Source organism: Rousettus aegyptiacus, unplaced genomic scaffold (genome assembly GCF_014176215.1).
Source record: "Rousettus aegyptiacus isolate mRouAeg1 unplaced genomic scaffold, mRouAeg1.p scaffold_m13_p_3, whole genome shotgun sequence".
Taxonomy (NCBI): domain Eukaryota; kingdom Metazoa; phylum Chordata; class Mammalia; order Chiroptera; family Pteropodidae; genus Rousettus; species Rousettus aegyptiacus.
Window position 1 is genome coordinate 71,032,837 of NW_023416306.1, and position 22,746 is coordinate 71,055,582.

The 22,746-nt window shown below is 39.7% G+C and overlaps 1 protein-coding gene across 9 annotated transcripts in view; it reads left to right on the top strand.

Moving 5' to 3' along the window:
• Nucleotides 1-16,481, top strand: part of HSD17B3 (hydroxysteroid 17-beta dehydrogenase 3) — a 40,193-nt gene extending 23,712 nt beyond the window's left edge. Inside the window, exons 7-13 of one of the 9 annotated variants that reach the window (XR_001594472.2) lie at nucleotides 1,410-1,444; nucleotides 2,567-2,648; nucleotides 3,287-3,352; nucleotides 5,121-5,270; nucleotides 8,940-11,476; nucleotides 14,130-14,689; nucleotides 15,557-16,481. Coding sequence is in view for 5 of the 9 variants with exons in the window: in XM_016125131.2 (XP_015980617.1) it covers nucleotides 1,410-1,444; nucleotides 2,567-2,648; nucleotides 3,287-3,352; nucleotides 5,121-5,447 (510 nt within the window). In the remaining 4 variants the exon portion in view is untranslated. Of the gene's footprint in view, nucleotides 1-1,409; nucleotides 1,445-2,566; nucleotides 2,649-3,286; nucleotides 3,353-5,120; nucleotides 8,209-8,939; nucleotides 11,613-14,129 lie in introns of those variants that run through there. The other 8 variants (XR_001594474.2, XR_001594471.2, XR_001594473.2 and 5 more) reach the window with 8 other exon arrangements.
• Nucleotides 16,482-22,746: the final 6,265 nt, after the last annotated feature.

Below are 22,746 nucleotides of genomic sequence, written 5' to 3' on the forward strand. Positions count from 1 at the left end.
TTTAGCAGAGAAACACTTCGATTTTCTAAAAAAATTATTCTATGTACGGCTAGACACTAACTTCCCTAAGTAACAGAGAAAACACACTGCAGTTTAGCTTCTGAGTAAGCCATGCCCCAGTTGGCCATGCTGGTTGGAGGCATGACAAGTACCACTTAATTATTCCAAAGGAGCCACCTGGAAATAGTAGAGATCTCATCAAGGGCATAGATGGGAGATGAGTTTGAGGGCAAGAGCAATGTGAGGTAAGACACTAAATATTTGGGGCTTTGTGACCAGGACACACAAAGTCTGATGCTATCTCTCTAATTGAGATTATCTGCCCAATGAGACTAGTGAATTCATTTGGGAGACTTTGAGGACATATGGGCTCTGTCAAGCAGAGCTCCAGTCACATCCTTGACAAAGTTGGGAAAGCCAAGGAAAGGGTGATGACACAATCTAGTCCTTATCCTTCTCCCACCTCCCTGAAAATCAGGGCTTTTAGGAGGTGGTCCCATGAGCTCTAGGGAGCACTCCTCCCTGACTTCCACCTCTGCCGCTGACCCATAGCATTGAAACATTGCTTTGGAGGCTCCTGTAGATGGGCTTAAGAGCCTGGTCCATGAAACGGGAGTGGTGGCAGGGATACCGCTGAAAAGCTCCTGCAGACAACATGGAGAAATAGGCAGAACTTACTTTTCGGTCCCCAGCATTTATTTCTCTGCCTCTCCTCAGCCATTTTGCTCCTCTCTGCCTCGAACCTGCTCCCAAGACCGAGCCCGAGTCCACTCAATTGTACTTTCAAGAACATTTTAGTCCATGGGTTTGTCTCCCCCTTAATTCTTAAAATGTGTGCCTTGTAACTATGATGTGAAAAGCTCTTGGAATGGGATACTTAAGCTCAGAAGTGGCAGGAAAGAGCTCTTCAGGGGGCAGTAGGTTGGGAGGGGGCAGGGGCTTGTCGACACAGTGGTAATTCCAACAGACAGACAGATAGACATGTTCTGTCCCGTGGACACTTGTGTGGTTTCTTGACTGTCCCTCAATACTAACAAACGGCTGAGATTTATGATGGCCAGCTTACTTTTGCCTGCCTCCCGAGTAAAGAGTATCTGGGGAACCTCAGTGTTAATCTCACAACAAGAAGCCAGTTTCCATAATTTTCCACTGCCCTCATTTTGCAGAAAGACTTTAGCTTTATGGGGAAGAAACCAGAGGTCTCTGAGCAGTTTGCCATTTGTCTAGGTTGCCTCCTGTGAGTTCCAGCCAGACTCTAGTGTTGCCAGAATTATCTCCAATAAGTGTCAGCAGATTTGCAAGGATGAAGCAGTTCACCAGCTTCCTCCCACAACCACGTCCCCCAGTACCCGGCCCATTGCTACTTACTTAGCTCTTTGTCAAGGCATAACTTTGGCCTTCTCTTATAGATGACACAGCTAATTCTGAAAGACATGGAATCAAGGTAAGGACTTTCTTTGAAAACGCCTGGAGCAGCATGGTCTCCCTGGCCTGAGAGTCAGCTGACTTGGAGACCCAGAGGATAATAGGGTTCATCAGGCTGCTACTTTAACAAATGATAAAACTGTGATGAAAAGACATGGGGATTACAGGATTAAAAACAAACAAACAAACCACAACCACAACAACAACATTCTGGGCCAGGCCAGCTTTGCAAACAGAAGAGCAACTTGAAGGTCAAATGTAACATATACTGGAGGGAGGAGAACAGTGTTTCAGCACACGTTGTATTTTTTAAAAAATTAACTCATGTTGAACATAAAAGAAACTTCAGAAGTTGGCCTGAGATCAAGACCATCTTTTTGTTATTATGAATTTGAGCTCTTGTCAGAACGAACACTCCAATTCAGTGGTAAAAATCAGTACCCCATCAGTGCCTCCATTTACTCCATGTTTCTGTCACCCTATTACAACACCCATTTGGAAGCTGGTTTTTCTCAGGTGGTATTCATTAAAAACAATTGGTTGATAGTTTTATCTTCCCTAGCGGAACACAGGGATTGGCTTTGTATTCTAATGTGCAGTTTCCTGGTTTTTCTGAATTGAACGCATCTAATTGGGATAGATTAAAGATAACAAATTTCAAAAGGATAATCAAGGACCCCAGAAACTTGTGTGGATGCCTGTTGTGAGCAGATGATGAACCGTCAAATTCTACCCAAGACAGGATTCTACTTGTGGCACCTGTCCTTTTGTGGGCCATCTTATGAGTCAGAAGGGACCTTGAGCTCATGTGGTCACATTTGAGACAGAAAGATCTCTTTCCCCGAGTCTGGTCTGAGTTGGTTTCCTGCATTTTGGTGGGAGGCCTTTGTTGTAGCAGAGCCCGTTTCCAGTCACAAGCCCTTGATGTCAACTGACTGCCGAGTGACATCATTGTGCAGTGCTATAGCCCATGACGTCGAGGAAGTTTCACTCACATCCTTGGACGCAGAGCACTTAGTGCACTTGGAAGCCTGAGGAGGGTGAAGCTTCCCCAGCGTTCCCTGGAGCCCTTCTGTTTTCTTCCTCTTTGAGACGTGATCAGGCAGCAAAACAACTGAAACTTTGCTTCTTTATCTTTTAGGCGGAGAGGGCTCATCTTGAACATTTCTTCTGGGGTGGCCCTCTTTCCCTGGCCTCTATACTCCATGTATTCGTCTTCCAAGGTGAGTGATAGCATGTAGTTCTCATCTCCTTCTCCTTCTTTCTCTTGTCTTTTCCAGTTGGTATTTTCCTTTGCATCATCTGGCAAGTTGAGGGACAGATTGGCCAGGAGGCACTCTTCTATGTACTGGGCAGAGCTAGTCTGCAGGTGCTTGGGTACAAATCAGAGAATGGCGCTGCCCCTGGGCTGACGAAGGCCTGCAGCAGCACGGCAGGGCAGGCACAGCCCCCTCAGGCCTCCAGCCCTCACTTATCTCCTTGCCTGGGAGCCTGCTGTCTTCTTGCCAGCAGGGAACCCTATAACTTTCTTCCCACCCTGGAGGTCTAGTCAGGTGTCTCCATTCTCTCTTTGAAAAACCCTTGGAGGAGGGAGTGCTCTAGACAAGGGACAGGTTCTCTTGGGTTGGGTCACTCCTATGCAGTGGCCTGAGGTATGTATTTATTGCAAAATGTATGTTTCCACTGATTGAGGGACTGCTTCCCAGATCAAGAAATGAAGACCTAACTCCCATCAAGACAAGCTGATGCATTTTAAAATAAAGCAGTAGGCTCCTTGCGGCGCCCTTTGAAATCTGAGAAAGTTGGTTCTGATGGAGAAAGCAAGCTCTGGGTCACGAGGTGTTTCTCCTTCTTGCTCCAGGCTTTTGTGTACACATTTTCCAAGGCGCTGCAAGCAGAATATAAAGCAAAAGGAATCATTATCCAGGTGAGGTTAACTATTCTGAGTTTGTGGGAATGGGAGCTCTGGATTCCCACAGAGCTGGGGCCACGGCCTCCTGCAGGCCCGGCCATGCATACGCAGCCACGAGAGGGTGTTCTGGATGACACTATGGGAGTACTTGCGACCCTCACGGTGTCAGCTGTGCTACCATGGTTTCCCTTGCTGCTGCCCTCACCCACGCCCTGGGTGCTGGAGCAGGTAGTGGGACAGGGCAAGTGAGCGCTCAGAAACAATGTCGACCCTCTTGCTACGTGATGCTACATCGGGACAAATTAGTGAGTTCCATGGGGCAGCAGGACTGGGAGGAGGTGGGGTAGGGAAGGGAACCCCTTTTCCGATGCAGAAGCCTTGGAGCTGCTCTCCTAGCAAGTATGAAAAGGTGAAAAGACTGACCTTTCGAAAACCAACTAGCCTCTTCAAACACACACATTACTGGTGCTCAATAAATACTTGTTAACTGAATGAGGAAGTGTGTAGTATAGACAGGTTTGATTTTCAAATCTCAGCTCAGCCATTTATTGATCCTGGAAAGCTTGCCTAAACTCTGTGAGCCTCAGCTCCCCATGTGTAAAAAGGGGTTTACAATAACTGCTCACTTTTCTGAGTTATTGTAAAGATCTAATGAATAAACGAGTATGCCAATTTAACCACTATTTATTGAGCCCTAATTTGTACAAAAAGATGCTTTGTCAACCAAAAATTACTGTAGGAATAAAACTACTTGTTATTTCACTATCTGGAAAGTGGGGTTGGGAATACATGCTCTTTATATTTTTCTCTAAAAGTAACATTTTGAGATCTTCGGAAGAAAGTGTTATGCAAATTAATGACAGCATTTATTTCTGTGAGAACCAAGTCAATTGAATTGATTGGCTCATAATTGGATTCTATTATGAATAACATCATTTCAAGTGTAAAGTGAAGAAACGGTGATATGAAGAAAATTGCAAATGCAATGTGAAAAACCATAAAATCAAGAAGAGAAGCATGGATCTTTTTTTCTCTCTAAAGACGCCAAGGTCTCTGTCTCTGAGAATAAAGTAAGAAACTCCATTATGAAATCTCATGCCAGGCCACACAGTGGTGAGACTACAGGAGGAAGCATGGTGCTGGATTTGCAGGGTACAATGTGTGTTTGTTAATTTTTCTTACCACAACACGGAAGATTATGCGGTATATGCTACCCGTGGCTCCCAACTGAATTGTAAACGTGGGAATCCAGAATGCATTAAGTTGCTCCAATTTTGGCTATATATATCAGAAATAAACTTCTGAGATAAGGTTGCCAGATACAGAAAATCCAGTTAAATTTGAATTTCAGATAAATAACAAAATACATTTTTTACTGTAAATATATCCCATGTCTTACTTGGGACATAATTATATTGAAAATCTTTTTGTTGTTTTTCTGAATTCAAATTTAATTGAGCATCCTGCATTTTTGTTTTCAAAGTCTGGTAACCATGTTCTGAGAGATGCCTCATATCCTCAGTTACGCTGTGTGCATTTGAACCACCTGATGTCGTGTGGCTAAAGCCTCATCTTGAATTAATGGCAAAGTGAAACTGGAAACCAACCTTTCCGATTCCCAGCTCTGCACCAGTTCTATGCCTTTTCAGTGCTGCATTATCATTATCCTGACACTTTTTATAGGAGAAACAGAGTTGGAAAATGAAGGTATGGTAAAATGGGGGTTTATTTCTCAGGCTTGGGTGGATTGCTCCTGTGTTACAGCCTTTGTTTCCCACTGTAGGTGCTGACCCCGTATGCTGTTTCGACCCGCATGACAGACTACCTCAACACTAACCTGATAACCAAGACTGCTGATGAATTTGTTAAAGAATCACTGAATTACGTCATGATTGGAGATGAAACCTGTGGCTGCCTTGCCCATGAAATATTGGTAATTGGTAACTTCTCTTTTCTTGAAGCAAGTGAGGACAAATGGAGAGGCAGCCCTCACAGGGCTGAGATAGCTTTTCCTTGCTGTTGGAACACTCAACTATTTTCTCCTCTAGCAAGGACAGAGATGCCAGAGGGTGTGCTACCGATGGTTAATATAGTCAGGGAAAAGGCATAGGTAGCCAGGGGGAGGAGAAGCTGGAGGCTTGGGTCCTCAGCCCATAGATAACCCCCAACTGGCAAATCTCACCCTGGCAGCTTCCCTTCTCCCCTCAGAAAGTAAGGTGGCTTCCAGAGCTCCTGGGAAGAGCTGACCAAGACACAGGAGCTTTCCCCATAGGACTGCTTTCTTCTCTGGCCCTCTGCGCTAGTAAATGTTCAACTATCTGGTTGTTCACAAAACAAAACAAAACAAAACACCTTGATATGTAGCACTTGCTGATTTCCATTGCTTAAATGCCGCACCCACCGCCTCCCCATTCCTGATTTTTAGCTACTAATGTGTTTTCAGTGCCCATGAATTTAGGAGGAGTGTGCATGACTGGCTTTCATGAGTAAGCACAAGCTGTTTCCTGCAGGCCGTGGACTCCATGTGGAAATCAGGCGAAATGGCACATGATGTGAGGAGTTCTTGCTAGTCCTGAGCTACTTGTAGAAACGAACACAAATATAAAAAGAGGTAGAGTCGAATATTGCACGCTAGTACTGAGAACAGTTTCAGTGTAGCTCTGTTTTCAGCATCACCAAAGAATTTTAGGCAGATCTTCTGATTTGTTTTCTGAAATCTCATTTCAATCAAACCTTGGTGGAAAGAACATGAAGACACGAGGAGACTGAGGACTAGGAATAGGAAGTGTTCACTAAGTGCTTTCCCATGGACAGAGTTCTCTTAATTAGAATTTCCTCAGGGCTGATTCTACAAGTGACTGCTTTGGTTACTGAGAAAACTTTGCTGAGAAAGTGTTGGAAAACCTTTAAACTTTAGCAGTTATAATTATGAGCCACAAAGCTATGCTTCAGTCAACAACTGATCACATGCATGACGGTGGTCCCGTAAGATTATGATGGAGCTGAAAAAATATCTATTTCCTAGTTACTCGAAGCCATTGCAGTGTTGGAGTGCAAGGCATTATTCATGTGTTTGTGGTGATGCTGGTATAAACGAACCTACTCTGCTGCCAGTCGTATAAAAGTATAGCGCATATAAATATGTAAGTATGGAATACTTGATATGATAATAAACAATTATGTTACTGGTTTATGTACTTACTATGCTATACTTTTTATTTTAATGCGCGCTCTTTCTACTTATAAAAATGAATCTGATGTAAAACAGTATGCCATGTTATACCAGCAGCAACCTCATAGATCTACCTTCATAGATCTCTCAACTGCATCATTTTCTCTTGTGCTTGATTAAACTTTGTGCTGTTTTGTTCATCATGACCCCTAGGCATACATAATTCACTGATAATGTTGACAGTAAGAGGCCACATTGAATGATTGACTTGGAAATGAAATTAAAAGTGATTAAGACTAGGAAGGTGGAAAATCAGTGATGGTTATTGCTTGCCAGTCAGGCATGCCCTAGTACCCCACAGTTATGATCACAAAGAATGAGAACAAAGAGATGGGAACTATTAAAGGATCTGCTTCATTGAAGGCAACAAAACTAATAAAAAATTGAGAAAGGCTTATATCGGACATGGATAAACTTCTAATGACTTGGATTCACGATCAGACACAGAAACGTATTTCTCTCGGCACCATGATGACCATGATAGCCAAAGCAAAAAGTTAGTGATGTTAAAAGAAAAGGCTGAACCTGATTATAATGTTGCATTTACTGCCAGCTCTGAGCTGTTTAAAAAACTCAAGAAGTATCATTTTGAGAATCGCATACCTTTCAAATTTAACTTATTGTTGATAATGCTCCTGGATAGCCTCCATTTATTGAGTATCTTTAGTCCAATATCAAAATGGTGTTTTCCCCTCCAAACACCCCGTCTTTGATCCAACCAATGGATCAAGGAGTTATAACAGCTTTAAAAGGCTCCTACCCAAGGAGGACCTTTGCCTAAGCTATTGCTTCAACTGAGGCAGACACTGAGAAGACACTGATGCAGTTCCGGAAAGGTTACATCTATGACTGCACCAAGAACGTTGCTTGGGCTTCGGGTGATGTCACCAAGGAGTGTATGAATGGCATCTGGAAGAAGATACGCAGGAAGTTCACCCATGACTTCAAAGGATTTGCCAAGGATGAGGAGGCTGCAACAATCAGTAGTAAGTCTGTGTTTGAAATGATCTGGGTGTAAATGAAGATGACATTGAAAAGCAACTAGAGGTCATTCCTGAAGAATTGACTAATGAGCAGCTGTTGCAATGAAACAGGAATGCAATGCTGAAGAACAGGCAAAAGAAAAGGAAACCGCAGAGAAGAAAAAGAACTTCCAAGAAAATTCACATTGAAGAGTCTCATGGAAGTTTTGCAGATTTCGAGAAGCTCCTTAAAAAGTTTTTGATTCATTAAAAAACACCGAAAGATTTTCATTAATAGAGAGGCATGTTCATGGTGCATTATCTATCACCAAAAAAAAAAAAAGAAGAAGAAAAAAGAAAGAAATGAACCAAGCGAACCATGGACATATTTCTGAAAAGAACGACACCTCCTTAAGAAGAGCCTCAGACAGGTCTTTAGGAGGTATTCCAGGAGACGACATCGTTATCATAAGAGGTGACAGCTCCATGCCTATTACTGCCCCTGAAGACCTTCTAGTGGGGCAAGATGTGGAGGTGGAAGACAGTGATAATAATGATTTTGACCCTGTGTAGGCCTAGACTAATATGTCTGTTTGCATCTTAGTTTTTAACAAAAAAAAGTTTAAAAAGAAAAAACATTTAAAAATAGAATAACGATTTAGAGAAAAAAAATTTCTATATCTGTACAATGTGTTTCTATTTTAAGTAAGTGTTATTACAAAAGAATTGAAAAATATTAAAAAATTAAAAAAGTTTATAAGGTAAAAGTTACAGTAGGCTAAGTTTAATATATTATTGAAGAGTGAAGAATATTTTTTATAAATTTAGTGTAGTCTAAGTGCACAGGGTTTATAAAGTCTGCAGCAGTGACGTCCTAGGCCTCACATACACTCACCACTCACCCGGAGCAACTTCCAGTCTGGCGAGCTTCATTTGTGGTACACACCCTACTCAGATGTGCCATTTTTATATTTTATATCATATTTTAACAACATTTAAATTTTTTCAACATACTTTTTATGTGTTCGAATCTGTTTAGATGCAGAAATACTTACCGTTGCGTTATAATTGCCTATGGTATTCAGTGCAGTAACATGCTGTGCAGGCTGGTAGCCTTGGAGCAATAGGCTGTACCGTACAGACTAGGTGTGTAGTAGGCGGCACCTTCCAGGCTTGTGTAAATGCACACATCGTGATGTTCTCACAATGATGAAATCACCTACCGATGCATTTCTCAGAATATATCCCCATCATTAAGCAACACGTGGCTGTGCTTAAAAGGTTTGGGGACTTAACTTCAATAGTTATAAAAAATTCTTTTAAACGTGATGAATATAAATTGAGATGTTTCCGTTGTAACTTCTTGCGCTTCTAGTTTCTCAGACACTCATGTTTTTGTCTATTCAAGGCGGGCTTCCTGAGCCTGATTCCATCATGGGCCATCTACAGCAGCATGTTCGAGACGCTACTCCTGACTCACTACACTAACTACCTCAAGCAGAACTCCCACACCAGTTAGTTGGGGCGGGCTCACGTGCCACCTGGCATGCTTTCTTACCAAGTTCCGCAGTGGCTGCAGAGGACCAAGGAGCAGACCAGTACCCATCACCCCCTGAAGATGGAAGACTTTGTCACAGACATAGTATCTAGAATACAACTTTTGTGCCATTTTGCTTGTGTTAAAATCAAAGACAAATGGAGACCAGCCTAGAAAATTCCCTGAGCAGATAAAGACAGTTTACTCATACAAATGAAAGTTAATTTAGCCTATTTTGGAAGAATAATGGTGGGATTGAGGGCAGGCCGCCCCCAAATATGTCACTTTAGCATACTGATTATTTCAAATTAAATTATTTCAAATTACTTAAGAAAGAGCAAGAAGAACATTCTGCCTTTCCTTTGCTCTGGTGAAAGCAGGAAGTAATTTTCCCATGTGAAAGGTACCCTCCCTACACCAAGAGAAAGATAGCCATCCTTATAGCCAGTTATAGGGAATCAGACACCAGATGGCTGTATAAATAAACTTTGTTACTTTTTCAGCAAGTTACTACCCCATGTCCAAACCCCTTTGTCAATTCTTCACAAATAATTGTTTCTTTGTTTAAAAGATATAAAAGCTGCCTCTATTGGTCACTTCTTTGAACTTCATTCTAAGTGTTTGGGTGAGTACTCTGTCTTTTTGGTGTGTGCATAATACATTTTTTCTAATTACTACTTCAACGATTCATTGGTTTTAATTTGGTTATTTAGGAATCTTCAATATGCAAGTCTGGAGATCTTTGGGACAGCTGTGGTGTAAAAATGTATTGTGCAATGGGATTTTAGGGTTTTGTGTGTGAGAAGAGGAGGATGTCTATAGGTAAAATTGTAAGAATTTCTATACGGTATTATAATATAAAAGCGGTGAGAACAAAGCCTCTGATTCTATGAATATTGAGGACAATGAAACCTGGTAAGCTACTTTTATAGATACGTTAAATAATTTCTGAAGTCATAAGCTTTATCAAGACTGCTGTTGGCCTAGAACACTCACTGATTCTCAAATGAGATTCCTCAGAGGCCCAGGAAATGGTCTAGGGGAAGACGTGGGGGCAAAAACTACATCGGACCAGTTTCTGGGGACCCTCATTTTGACTAATGCAGCACTAGCTTTATCTATCGTATTTATATTTGCTGCTCTGTGAAAGACTGTGTTTATAAAAATAAAAGCAGAAAAGAATACGTTGCTAAAATAGTTTAAAAACCATTGCTGTAATGTAGGAGTTAATAACTGCAGATGGGATTTTTGCAGGTTTCCAGCTCTTGGGGTGCTGGACTGAGGGCTTAGATTGTCAACACATAGTGGGTGATATGTTGGGAAACTACTAACCTTCATTTCCTAAGGGAGCTGGAGGAGGAGCATGCCAGCTGGCAACCCTGTTTTGGCTGGCATTGGTCAAGAGTGCTTCCCACGACATTATCATGCTCTATGCACTACCGATGCTGGGTGACACTCGTCTTTTCTGAGACCAAATGAGGCTACTTATGGTGTGAGCAAGAAATTTATGTGCTGCTGCTTTAGTTATAAAAGGAGTCTGGAAGGTTTGGTTGGAATTTATGGAATATTTCAATGTTTTGTGTGGAAGTGCAGGGTAGAACATTTAAAATCTTGGTAAGCTTGGAAAAGGTGGACTATGATATCATAGCTCTTAAATTGCTCTGAAGAGAAGACAGATAAAAGTTATTCATTCTCAGGTATAGATATCTGTTTACATTTTCTCAGTTATGGGTAACAGTAACAATTATAATACAGAATATTTATAACACTGAACACTTTTATGGTACCCATATGTTCTGGTTATTTACCTATTTTCTTTCAGTCCTAAGCTCCACCTTTATATTCTGATCTACGATGCTGTACTGGGAGCTTCAGAGTCAGGTCCTAAGACGCTCACAGCAGCTGGCTTTGTGTTAGACTCTGCCAATGGGAGACAAATTTAGGAGAGCAAAAGGAAGTAGGAGGCGCTGGGGAAATGCCTGTCTGCACTCTTGTTACTGTCTTGCAGTGACAACATCTTTAGTCAGATTCAGCACCAGGTCGTAGCCTGCAAGGCTCTGAACACAAACCCCACAATGCCCCATTTAGGGATCTGAGCATTAAGCTGGCAGGGGTCTCCCCTCAGAGCGTCCAGTTCCTGGAGACACCATCTCTTCCCTTTGGTTCCACCAGCCCTGCAGTAACTTGTATCTGAGTTACTTAGTATCCTTTTTTGGTTTTGCTCTTTCAGCCTTAAGTGTTACAATTTCCTCTATTAAATCTGCTTGAAATATTCAGTCTGCCTTTTCATTTTGTGGCTGGACCTGACTGAGACTCTGTCACATTGATTCTCTTGCCTGATTTAGGAAGCAACCTGGATGGGTGGAATCTCTTTAACAAAGAAGAATAAGAAACTCCTTACCAGTCAGGTATCTGAGGGGAAGCACAAGGCACGATTGGGCAATTTGAGGAGTAGAGTGTAGGGCAATCATTAGAGCTAGCAAAAGAGGGGTGTTTTTAATACCCCTAGGCCTGAGGCCTGAGGGGGCTGGGAAGGGAGCAATACTGGAGGGAGGGAGGGAGGGAGGGAGGGAGGGAGGGAGAGAGAGAGAGAGAGAGAGAGAGAGAGAGAGAGAGAGAGAGAGAGAGAGAGAGAGACTGTGTGTCTTAGAGTAGCTGTGACCTTTGGCTGAGAGATGCTGCCAGGCTGTGGCCACCCCATAAAGAGTGAGGGTGACAATTATGATATTGTGATTTATAATGAGAAATACATATTTCATTTTCATCCTCATTCCTTGGAATTTCTAAGTGATAAGAGCTGTTATTCATAATGAGCCTCTTCAACCACATTTGAGTTTATATTAATGAGGTGATATTTGGAGATCTCCTAAGGATGGGAGCTAATTGCCAGGGGAACCAACTATGTGCTTAAAGGATTGAAACTTTCAATCCTACTCCTCCGCCTTTGGGGAGGGGAGAAGAGGTGGGGATTGAGTTCAATCACCAATGGCCAGTGATTTAATCAATCACACCTATGTAATGAAGCCTCAATAAACCATGGACTATGAGGTTCAGAGAGCTTCTGTGTTGCTGAACATGGGGAGGTGCTGGGAGGATGGCATGCCAGCAGAGGGCATGGAAGCTCCACGCCCCTTCTGCATACCTTGCCCTTTGCATTTCTTTTATTTAGCTCCTCTTGAATTGTATCCTTTTGTAATAAACTGGTATACTAGTAAGTAAACTGTTTCCTTAGTTCTGTGAGCCGTTCTAACAAGTGATCAAACATGAAGAGGGGGTCATGGGAACCTCCAATTTACAGCCAGTTGGTCAGAAGCCCAGGTGACAACCTGGGCTTACAATTGCCATCTGGAGTGGGAGCAGTCTTGTGGGGTTGAGTCCTTAGCTTGTGGGATCTGATGCTCTCTTCAGGTAGATAGTGTCAGAATTGAGTTAAATTTTAGGACATCCAGCTGGCATCTGAGAATTGCTTGGTGTGGAAAAAGCTTTCCATGTATTTGGTGATCATAATTATTACTGAGAGTAGAGTGTTGAGAGGAGAAACAGAAGTGTTTTTCCTTTACAGAAATAAATACCTAAACTTCATTCTCCTAGTGTCCTCTGTGTCTCCTGCTGGTGCCTCCCATTGGTCACAGCCAGCTCGTTGATGTCATTCATAAGGTCAATCTCCTGAGATGCCAAGTTCAAGGTGTGTGAGGAGAAGATGGGTAGAGAGTGGATCTGGAGGGAAGAGATGCAACATAAGACCCACATATTAAGTGATCTGCCCAAAGTCATACCATTAATAATTGGTAGCTGAAGAATCGGGACCCTGGACTTTTTCCTATACTCCACTCTATGTTCCAAAAGGGGTAAAACTTTAAGACAAAATAAGTATCTTATTTTCACACTCAAGGTTTCAGCAAAGTGGAAGGTATTTAACATATTAAATCCTAATCTGCTTAAATATGAGACAACCATGCTTGCTAGTTACTACTGTTGTGAAACAAGTGATCCCCCCAATTCAGTGGCATAAAATGACAACCATTGTTTTGTGCTCATAGATCCTGTGGATCAGAAAAGGCACAGTGAGATGCTTTGTTTTGCTCTGTTATGTCTGCGGGTTTAGCTGGGAAGACTCAAAGGCTGGGAATAATTCAGTCTCTGGAGCTGGAATCATATGAAGAGTTGCTTAGTTATGTGTCTGGCAATCGATGGGACTTGTTGCCTGGGCCCCTAGCTGGGGCTGTTGAATGAAAACCTATACATGGTCTCTCTAAATACTGCTTGGTCTTCCTCACAGCATGGTGGCTGGGTTCTGAGAATGAATGTCCCAAAAAAAGCTAAGAGGAATCCATATTATCTTGTATGACTTAGCCTTGGAAGTCACTTGGCATCATTCACAAGCCCTCTCAGGTTCAGTGGGATGGAATACAGACCCCAGCTCTTGATGGAAAATGTATCGCATATAATTTGGAAATATGGTTTATGGCCACCTTTGGAAAATACAATGAGCCACACTAATTAATTTTACTATAACTGTCCTAGCACATATCAATTATGGGGAATTATTTGGCATTTCAACTCTTGATGGAGCAACTTAAAAAATGTAGACATTGTGTTTCTAAACCTTCACATCAAACTCTGGTAAATTTGCCTTTGAAGAAGAACTTCCATAACCAGTGGTTTAGGTGAGGAAAAAAATATTGTTAGCTTAAACAATATAGAGCAGATTTCAGAAATAATTTTTAGTGATATTGGGGTTTTTGAAATATATTAATCCTGGATTGATTTGAATGATTGATTGTCTAACAAGCTTTTTGAGCATCTTTAAATTAGGAGAGAATTTCCTTATAGTAAAGGCCCCAAGATGTTCAACTGGCTTATGAAACAAGAGTAGAAAAGCTCTGTATTTTAAGATTTTTACACCCATCATTAGTAGCACTTAATAATAGCTAACATTTGTTAAGCACTAATAATGTGTCAGGGACTATGTAAATCCTTACAACAACTTAGGAACTAGGAACCACTATTAATTATTATTTATCATCATCATCATCATTATCATCATTATTAATTTTACAGATGAGAAAACGGAGGCACAGAAAAATTGAGTAACTTACACAGGTTCACTTGACCAATACGAGGCAGAGCTGGGATTTGAATGTGAGTCATCTTCCACCACAAGTAGATTAAAGCACTACAGTAGAGCCCTACCCGAATGGGATGAGGTTCTTTAATTTGACTCAATAAAAGCGATCAACCCTATTCCCCGTAGTTCTGTATCTTTCACTTTCACATGCTGTGTAGGCAGGGGAAGAATATGGCTTTGCAGCCAGGCCCACGTGTCTCGACTCAACACTTGACCACTTTCCCAATTTACCATTGTCTGGGAATCATTTCAGAACAGGCAGATTTGCCAAATTTCACTTAATTTTTGTTTCTGCTGAGGAGTACTGAGCTATCGTTTCTTGCCTGATTCTCTTTCTGTGTAGAGGGTATGGGACCTCAAGGAACAGCATTGACAGATGGTCATTTCGATAGAAGTGTTCACTCTGTGTTCTTCCAGCCTTCCATCTGTCCTGCCTCCCAGCATGCCACAGGCCAGAGGATCCCTCCGACAACACTAGGAGCAAAGAAATGAGGTGATTATGGGCTGCTGCTCTGAAAAAAAAGTTGGGAGTTGTTGCTGGGGCAGTTCCCTGGGGTGTCATCCATTTCTTGTTCTTGTGGGATAAGAACCAGAATGCCCCACTTCAAAAAGACTCTTTTAACCAGTGCTTGCTAGAGAAAGCCAAAGACGGTCATACTGGGGTCAGCACGATTTTAACTATGTTTGTCGGCTTCTGATGCCAAAAATGATGATTATTCTCACTGGAGTTTATCCACTGTGCTGAGGGCTCAGCCTGGTTTGACTTGCTACTGCTCTCTAATGGTTTGGGGGAGACACTGTTGGGTCTTTCTATCTACTAGGAATTTTAGAACAGAATCCAATTTGAGGAAAGAAATCCCTCAAAAAACTTTAGTTCTTTTTTTTTAAAAAAAATGAGATGTAATTTATATGTAATATTATATTAGTTTCATGTGTACAACATAATGATTTGATATAAGTGTACTACAAGATGATCACCACAAGTCTAGTCAACATTCATCACCACACATGGTTACAATTATTTTTTCTTGTAGCGAGTACTTTTAAAATATACTCTCACCAACTTTCAAACATACAATAAAGTATTATTAACTACAGTCACCATGCTCTACATATATTCCCAGGACTTATTTGTTTTATATTAGATGTTTGTACCTCTTGACCACTCCACTCCTGCTTCTGGTAACCATTAATCTGTTCTCTGTATTTTTGTTGTTGTCATTGCTTTTTAGATTCCACATATAGGTGAGATCACATGATATTTGCTTTTCTCTGCCTGACTTATTTGTCTTAGTAGAATGTCTTCAAGGTCTACCCCTCATTTTTTTTTTTTTTGAGCTAACTTTGTGTGTGTGTATAGGAGGAGGCCATCAAGAGAGGAAGAAAAGAAGATGAGGTGAGGAAAGGAACTGTCCGAATTTCACATACTCTGACAAGATGGCCAACAGTAGCTAAGGCACTAAGCCTCTTTGGACTTTGTTTACCTCATCAGTAAAGTTTAAAAAATTGACTACATGGCCTATAATTTTCTATTCAGCTCTTAAAGTCTATAGGTTTCAAGTAAGTTTCAAGAATAAATTTTCACAATCTTTAAAAAATAAATTTCCTGGTCATAAACATATATGCAGTGTAGGAAATACAAAAACTATAGAAGAAAGAGAAGAAAATAAAAATCACTATTAACCTGACCATCCAATATTAACTATTCTTCATTGATTGTGGATTTTCTTCTATAAATTTTCTGTGCATATGTGGGTGTAAGTGCATTTTTACGTTCTATCTTTTCCCTTAATATTACAGCATGAGATAGTCTTGTGTTAATAAGCACGAAAAACATAATTTTTAGTGATTACTTAATACTGATTCAAATGATTGAATAATTTATTTTACCATCCATTTTTGCTTTGAATTTAATTATTTTCTGATTTTTAAAATCTTACAAATAATGTAACAATTTACATCCTTGTATATACATTGTTTTGTTGTTGTTATTGATGATGTTTGGAGTACTTTTATAATGGCTTTATAAATTCACATGTTATATGTTTCACACATTTAAGGGGACACTTTGTTTTTATTATATTCACAGAATTGTGCAACCATTGTCACAATCAATTTTAGACAATTTTAGAATATTTTATCACCCCATACTCATTGGCAGCCACTCCCCATTCTACATTCCTTCTCCCTAGCCCTAGGCAACCACGAATCTACTTTCTGTCTCAATGGATTTGCCTCTTCTGGACTTTTAATATAACTCGAATCATATAATATGTGGATTTCTGTTGTTGGCTTCTTTCACTCAGCATGTTTTTGAGGTTCATTCATGTGTCAGTACTTCATTCCTTTTTATTGTTGAACAATATTCTGTTGTATGCATAGAACACATTTTATTTAACAGTTCTAGTTGATGGTCACTTAGGTTGTTTCCATTTTTGAACTATTATGAATAATGCTGCTATGAACACTCATGTACAGTTTTACGTGAGCATATGTTTTCACTTTTGTTGGGTATGTGTCTAGGAGTAGAGTTGCTTGGTCATACGGTAACTCTATCTTTAACGTTTTGAGGAACTAACTGCTCAACCATTTTCTCAAGTGGCTATACCATTTTTTCACTTCCCCCAGCAGTGCACGAGGATTCCAGTTTCTCCATATCCTCATTAACATTTATTCGTATGTGTCTTTTGATTATAGCCATCCCAGTGGATGTGAAGTGGTAGCTCATTGTGGTTTTTACTTTAATTCCCTTTGTGGTCAGTGATGTGGAATATTTTTCAAATGTGTATTGACCATTTCTCCATTTTCTTTGGAGATATCTGTGCTCAGATCATTTGCTCATTTAAAATAAGGTTGTTGTTTTTTATTGACGTGTGTGCATCTTTACATTTCTGGTTCTTGAAGTAGAATTTCTGAATGAAAATGTTTAAATATTTTTAAAGTTCTTAATAGGTTTTACCAAGTTGTTTCTAGAAGAGTCATATACATTTATACCTCCATTTTTAGCAGTGGTTCTCAACTAGAGTGTGATTTTTGTCCCTGAGGGGACATTTTGTAATGTCTGGAGACATTTTTGTTATCCCGACTCAGGGAAGAAGGGCGCAACTGGCATCTCTTGCAAGTAGAGCCCAGGGATGCTTCTGAGCATCCTACACTGTACAGCACAGCTCCCTTTCCTCCACCCAAGATGGAATTATCCGGCCCAAATGTCAATAATGCTGATGTTGAGAAACTTTTATCTTTGGTTTATGAGGATTTCTGTCTCAATATACTACTGTTTTTGTCCAGCAATTCTTCGTTTTAGAATTATGTTAAATCCTATCTGATCAAATGATTAACCATTGTATTTTTTAATTATTCCTTTTTTGGATCAATATGTCTTCCTTCAATAAAACCTGGAGTGCAATACATTTAATTTGCTTCTGCTAGTATTTGTTGAGATCAACTATATGTTACTTATTGCTAGACTGAGGGCGGGTTATAGAAAACCAGTAAGATATTAACTCAAAGGATGGAATGATAACAACTATTTACTACTATTTTTGATACCTAATATATGTTATATACATGCACATTTTCACTCATCACAGCACACCATGAAGTAGATATTCTACAAGTTAGGTTTAAACTTGTGAACTTATAATTGTGCAACGGAGACTCCTACAGTGGCTTATAAAGGAAAAACATTTATTTCTTTTTTTGCATAAAAGTCTGTAGACAGTCCAGGGTAGGAATGGCAATTCTGCTGAATGAAGTCTTAAAACACCCAGTTTCCTATCAGCTTAACCACTACCCTATTCCTAGGGTGTCCAAGATGATGGCTGGATCTTCAGCCATCACATCAGGCAGCAAGATGAAAGGAAGAGATGACAGAAAAGGAGCAGAGTGTTTTAAGGAAGATTCATAGAAGCTGTCACATGATATATTATTGTATTTCTCATAGGCAGAACTTAGTCATACAGCCACACTTAGCTGCAGGGACGGCTGGCATCCTGTGACACCATTAGTAAATCTCAAGATGTTTATTACTATGAAAAAGAAAGAGGTAACAGCAGTAACAGAGGAGACAAAGGCAGTCTGTGCACAATTTCCCTCCTTCTTTTACAGACAAAGACATTGAAGGTCAAGGACATTAAAATGACCTAGGCTACATAGACTAAAACTGCCAGACCCGAGATTCGATTCTAGCTTTGTCTGATAACAAAATTTATGTTTTTTTCTTTTTATATCACGTAGCCTTTCACTTAAAAGTTTTAATGAGGTTCCAAGGCATGAATCAATTGTAAAGCAAAGCAGGTATTTTTATAGTGTTAGAATATGTGGCAGAGAGCAGGAGCCCCCAAACCTGGCTGTGATTTTAGAAGCTCTCATGTGCCTGCCTCACACTTGAGCTGCGACTCAGCCCTCCAGAGAGAGCATGCAGGAATCTGAGCGGCAGAGGCCCCTCCCTGGGGCAGGGAGTTGGGTAGTTTATCAAAAAAGTTGATTAAACCTGAGAATCAGAAAGGATAACACACAAGTCAAACATTTTAACTTAAGGAATATTATGGAAAATTTCAAACATACACAAAGGAATCAGAATAGCATAATGTACCTTCACGATTCTATTCAACAATTATCTCTAACTTTATCTTCTCCTCATCCCTCACTCAAGTTTTTAAATTCCATTTTCTTTAGGTAAAATTTACAACATTACAATACACCGACTTTTTTTTTTTTATGATACTAACAGTCTTTATTGATTGCAACGGAAAATGGAACAGACTTCTTTCTCAGTATTCTGTCTATGAGATTCATCCATGTTGTTTCATTCATTCCTTTCTACTGTTGAGTAAATCACAATTTGTTTATTCATTTTCCGCTTGATGGACACTTGATTTTCCAGTTTGGGTCATCATGACAAATGTTGCTATGAACCTTTTGCCTAAGGATTTTTGTGGACACATGTTTTCATTTCCCTTAGGATTATACCCAGGAGTGAATTTACTGGGTCAAAGGGTAGGTGTATTAAACATTTTATTTTAACTTAAAACATATAAAAGTATATTCCTTTGCCAAGTTTCTGAAGTAGGGCCAAGTCTTTTCTTTTAAATATGGCTCCACTGATTGGAACTGCAGCTTGTCTTTTCTTACATAAATCATACCATATAACGTGACTGCCATATATAGTTTTGGTGTCTTTAAAGAGGAATGAGAACTTAAAGATATTTAAAAGCAATCTGAATGCAGAATCCTTTGGATATTCAATGCCCTCCCATAATTTCTTACAATTACCTTGTCCATATCTAATTCTAATATAATAAATTTTATTGATTTGCCCTTATTGACTCTTTCCAAAGTGTTTACTTTAGTTTTCATAATAATAATAACTTTCTTTTCATTCCAAGATTTTATCAACTTATATAATTTTTAATTCAATGGTGTAAATATAATAATAAATACAGCTGATTTAAATTGGTTTGGGAACAACACAATGCCTCTTCATAAACACAGAACTCAACTGTTAGGAAGAAATGAAAGGGTACGTAACAGAGAGGAACTTTATACAAGGTAGATGTTTAATAAGCACACTCACTGATTTGCAATCAGTTTGTTTTGCAGAGAGAACAAAGACTGCCAATGTGCTCTGGTTACTATTACTGGGTAATGAATACTACCAAATTTAGCAGCTTAAAGCAACTACTTTATTATGCTCATGGATCCTGCAGGTTATAAATTTGCGTATGGTGAAAAAGACTTATATATGCTTCAAGATGAAGGGACTTTCATCTGGGAAGGCTTGATTGATGGAGGTGACAGTGGCTGAGAACTGGAATCATCTGGAGGTCTCTTTATTTTACATCTGGCAACTGATGTGAGCTACTGGCTGGGACCTCAGCTGGGGCTGTCAATTGAAGCCTCTCCATGTGGCTTGGACTTTCTCATAACATAGAGATCTTCTTACGTGGCAACTCAAGACTTCAACAGACAGTGCACCCGTGAATTTGTAAAAAATGCATTTTTTTTTTTCACGCAGTGTAGAGTTACTCTGTTCATTACAAATAGATAATATTGAACATCTTTTTATGGACTTTTTTTTTTTTTTTTTGCCCTCCATATATCTTCTTTGGTGAAGTGTCTGTTCGAGTCACTTACCCATTTTCTAATTGGATTTTTGTTTTCTTACCATAGAGTTTAGAGAGTTTTCTATGTATTCTGCATACATATCCTTTGATTTTTGCTGATATGATTTGCAAACTCTTCACTCCCAAGTCTAGGGCTTTATCCTTTAACAAGGTTTTTTGCAGAGCAAACATTTTGGATTTTGCTGAGGTCCAATTGATCAAAATTTTCTTTTATGGATTGTGCCTTTGGTGTTATATCTAAAAATTTTGTGTCTAATCTTAGATCACAAACATTTTTTCCCTGTTTTCCTCTAAAAGTTTTATATTTAGATCTATGATCCACTTGTAGTTAATTTTTATATAATGTGTAAAGTTTAGGTTGAAGTTCATGTTTTTTGTCTATAATGTTCAGTTGTTCAAATTCCATTTGTTGAAAAAAAATTCCTTTTCCACTGAGTGGTTATTGCCTCTTTGTCAAAATAAGTTTTCCATCCTTGTGTGGGTCTGTTTCCGAAACTTCTGTTCTGTTTTATCTATTTATATGTCTATATTCTGCCAATACCACATTATCTTTATTGTTGCTGTAGTAAGTCTTAAAATCAAATAATACTTTTAAAAAATGATTTAGTGATTGTTGTGATTTGCCTCCCTGTATAAATTTTAGATTTAGCTTACCTATGTCTACAAAGAATCTTATTTTTTATTTTTTGCTATTATAAACAATGTTTCATTGAATGTTCTTATAGCACAAGCTTTAGGCACATCATAATTGCACACTCCTAAATGTCCATACTCTCTTCTTTTCTCTTTTTAATATGGATGAAAGGTCCTTGTTCTCATCTAAGGCTACTAGTCCTCTGGCTTCAATCTCATCTTGTCTGAAATTATCTCCTTTCCTTTTTTTTCACTACCAGTTTTCCTCCCAATCCTGGATCATCTCATCTGCATTTTAAAACAAAACAAAACAAAACAAAACAAAAAAACAACTTAGGTATGTGCCATTACAAAACATTCCTTCCTTGTTTTTATGTCATTCTCCAACTTCCGCTTCCTCTCTCTGTTTCCTTTCATGGGGCTTCCTGGAAGAGTTTTTCTTTGTCACTGTCTGTGTTTCCTCACTACATATTCTCTCTTCAACTCATTCCAATCAACCTCTGTTTTCACTTCCCCTCTGAGATTATGCCTGTCAAGGTCTGCAGTGACCCTTATGTTGCCACTATAGTGGTCACTTTGGTTATTTTGATGGTCACCCATTGACTCTTCCTGGATCACCTTCTTCCTTGTGACTTCATGATGCCACACCCTAGTTTTTTTCCACCTCACTCGATGCTGAAGAAAGGTTTGCCTATTTATATACTCCGACCAGCATGACATCAGGATTGTGGTAGTTTAGTAAAATAAACTTGGAAGATTCCATTTGTTTCTATCCTACAGAACAGTTTCAATGGCAAAGACATTTTCGATTTTTTGAAAGTTTGAAAGAACTCTTCTGTAATACTGCCTGGATGAGCATATTTTTTGGAAGCGATTCTTAGTTAATATAGTCAGCTTAATACATACCTATTTATCTCATTAACATTTTTCATTTTTCCTTTTGCTCAATTCTCCCCAGTTTGTTAGATAGTGCCTTAAAGCATGGACTATGAGCTTAGAAGAATTAATTAATTAGTTAATTAATTAATTTTACATTTAATGAGATTTATTCTTTTCATTCTAATTATATTTCAGTCAGGTTTAGAGGTTGTTGTTCTATAAGGAGAATGAGAATATTTGCAACGTTAAGTGGTGAATCTTTCCCACACAGACTGTAGGGTTGAGAGATCTCACCTCTCCTGGCAGGAGGCGCTGCATTGCGTTCAGTCTCCCGCAGGATCCTTGGCCTCTTGCCCTCCACTGGTTGGAAGGGCTATGATTTCCCCAGGTCCCTAGATATTGGGCAGTTGGCTTTTCCAAATAAGTCTTCTGAACTGCTAGCACCCGAATCCAGACTTGTGTCCAAGCAGTTTGTGCATTTTTTGCTGACCTGGTTCCTCTGGTGCTTTCCCTATCACAAAAGGTAATGGGATTTGGAGACCTTCTACTGGAATGTAAATCCACACTGAGTCTCCAGCAGAGAGCCCTGGTCTTATAACCATCTCAGGGGGATAATACTAATCTTTCCTACTGAGTTTTCTTGGTGGTATGGGCTAAATTGTGTCTCCCCACATTTCTTATGTGAAAGTCTTAAATCCCTGGGACCTCAGGCTTTGACCATGTTTAAAGATAAGATCTTTAAAGAGGTGATTAAATTAAAATGAAACCATTAGGGTATACGTTAATCCAATGTTACTGGTGTCCTTCTAAGAAGAGGAAATTTGAACATACAGAGGAGCACCAGGGGTTCTCACACAGAGGAAAAACCATGTGAGGACACAGGGAGAAGGTGGCCATCTGCAAGTCAAGGAGA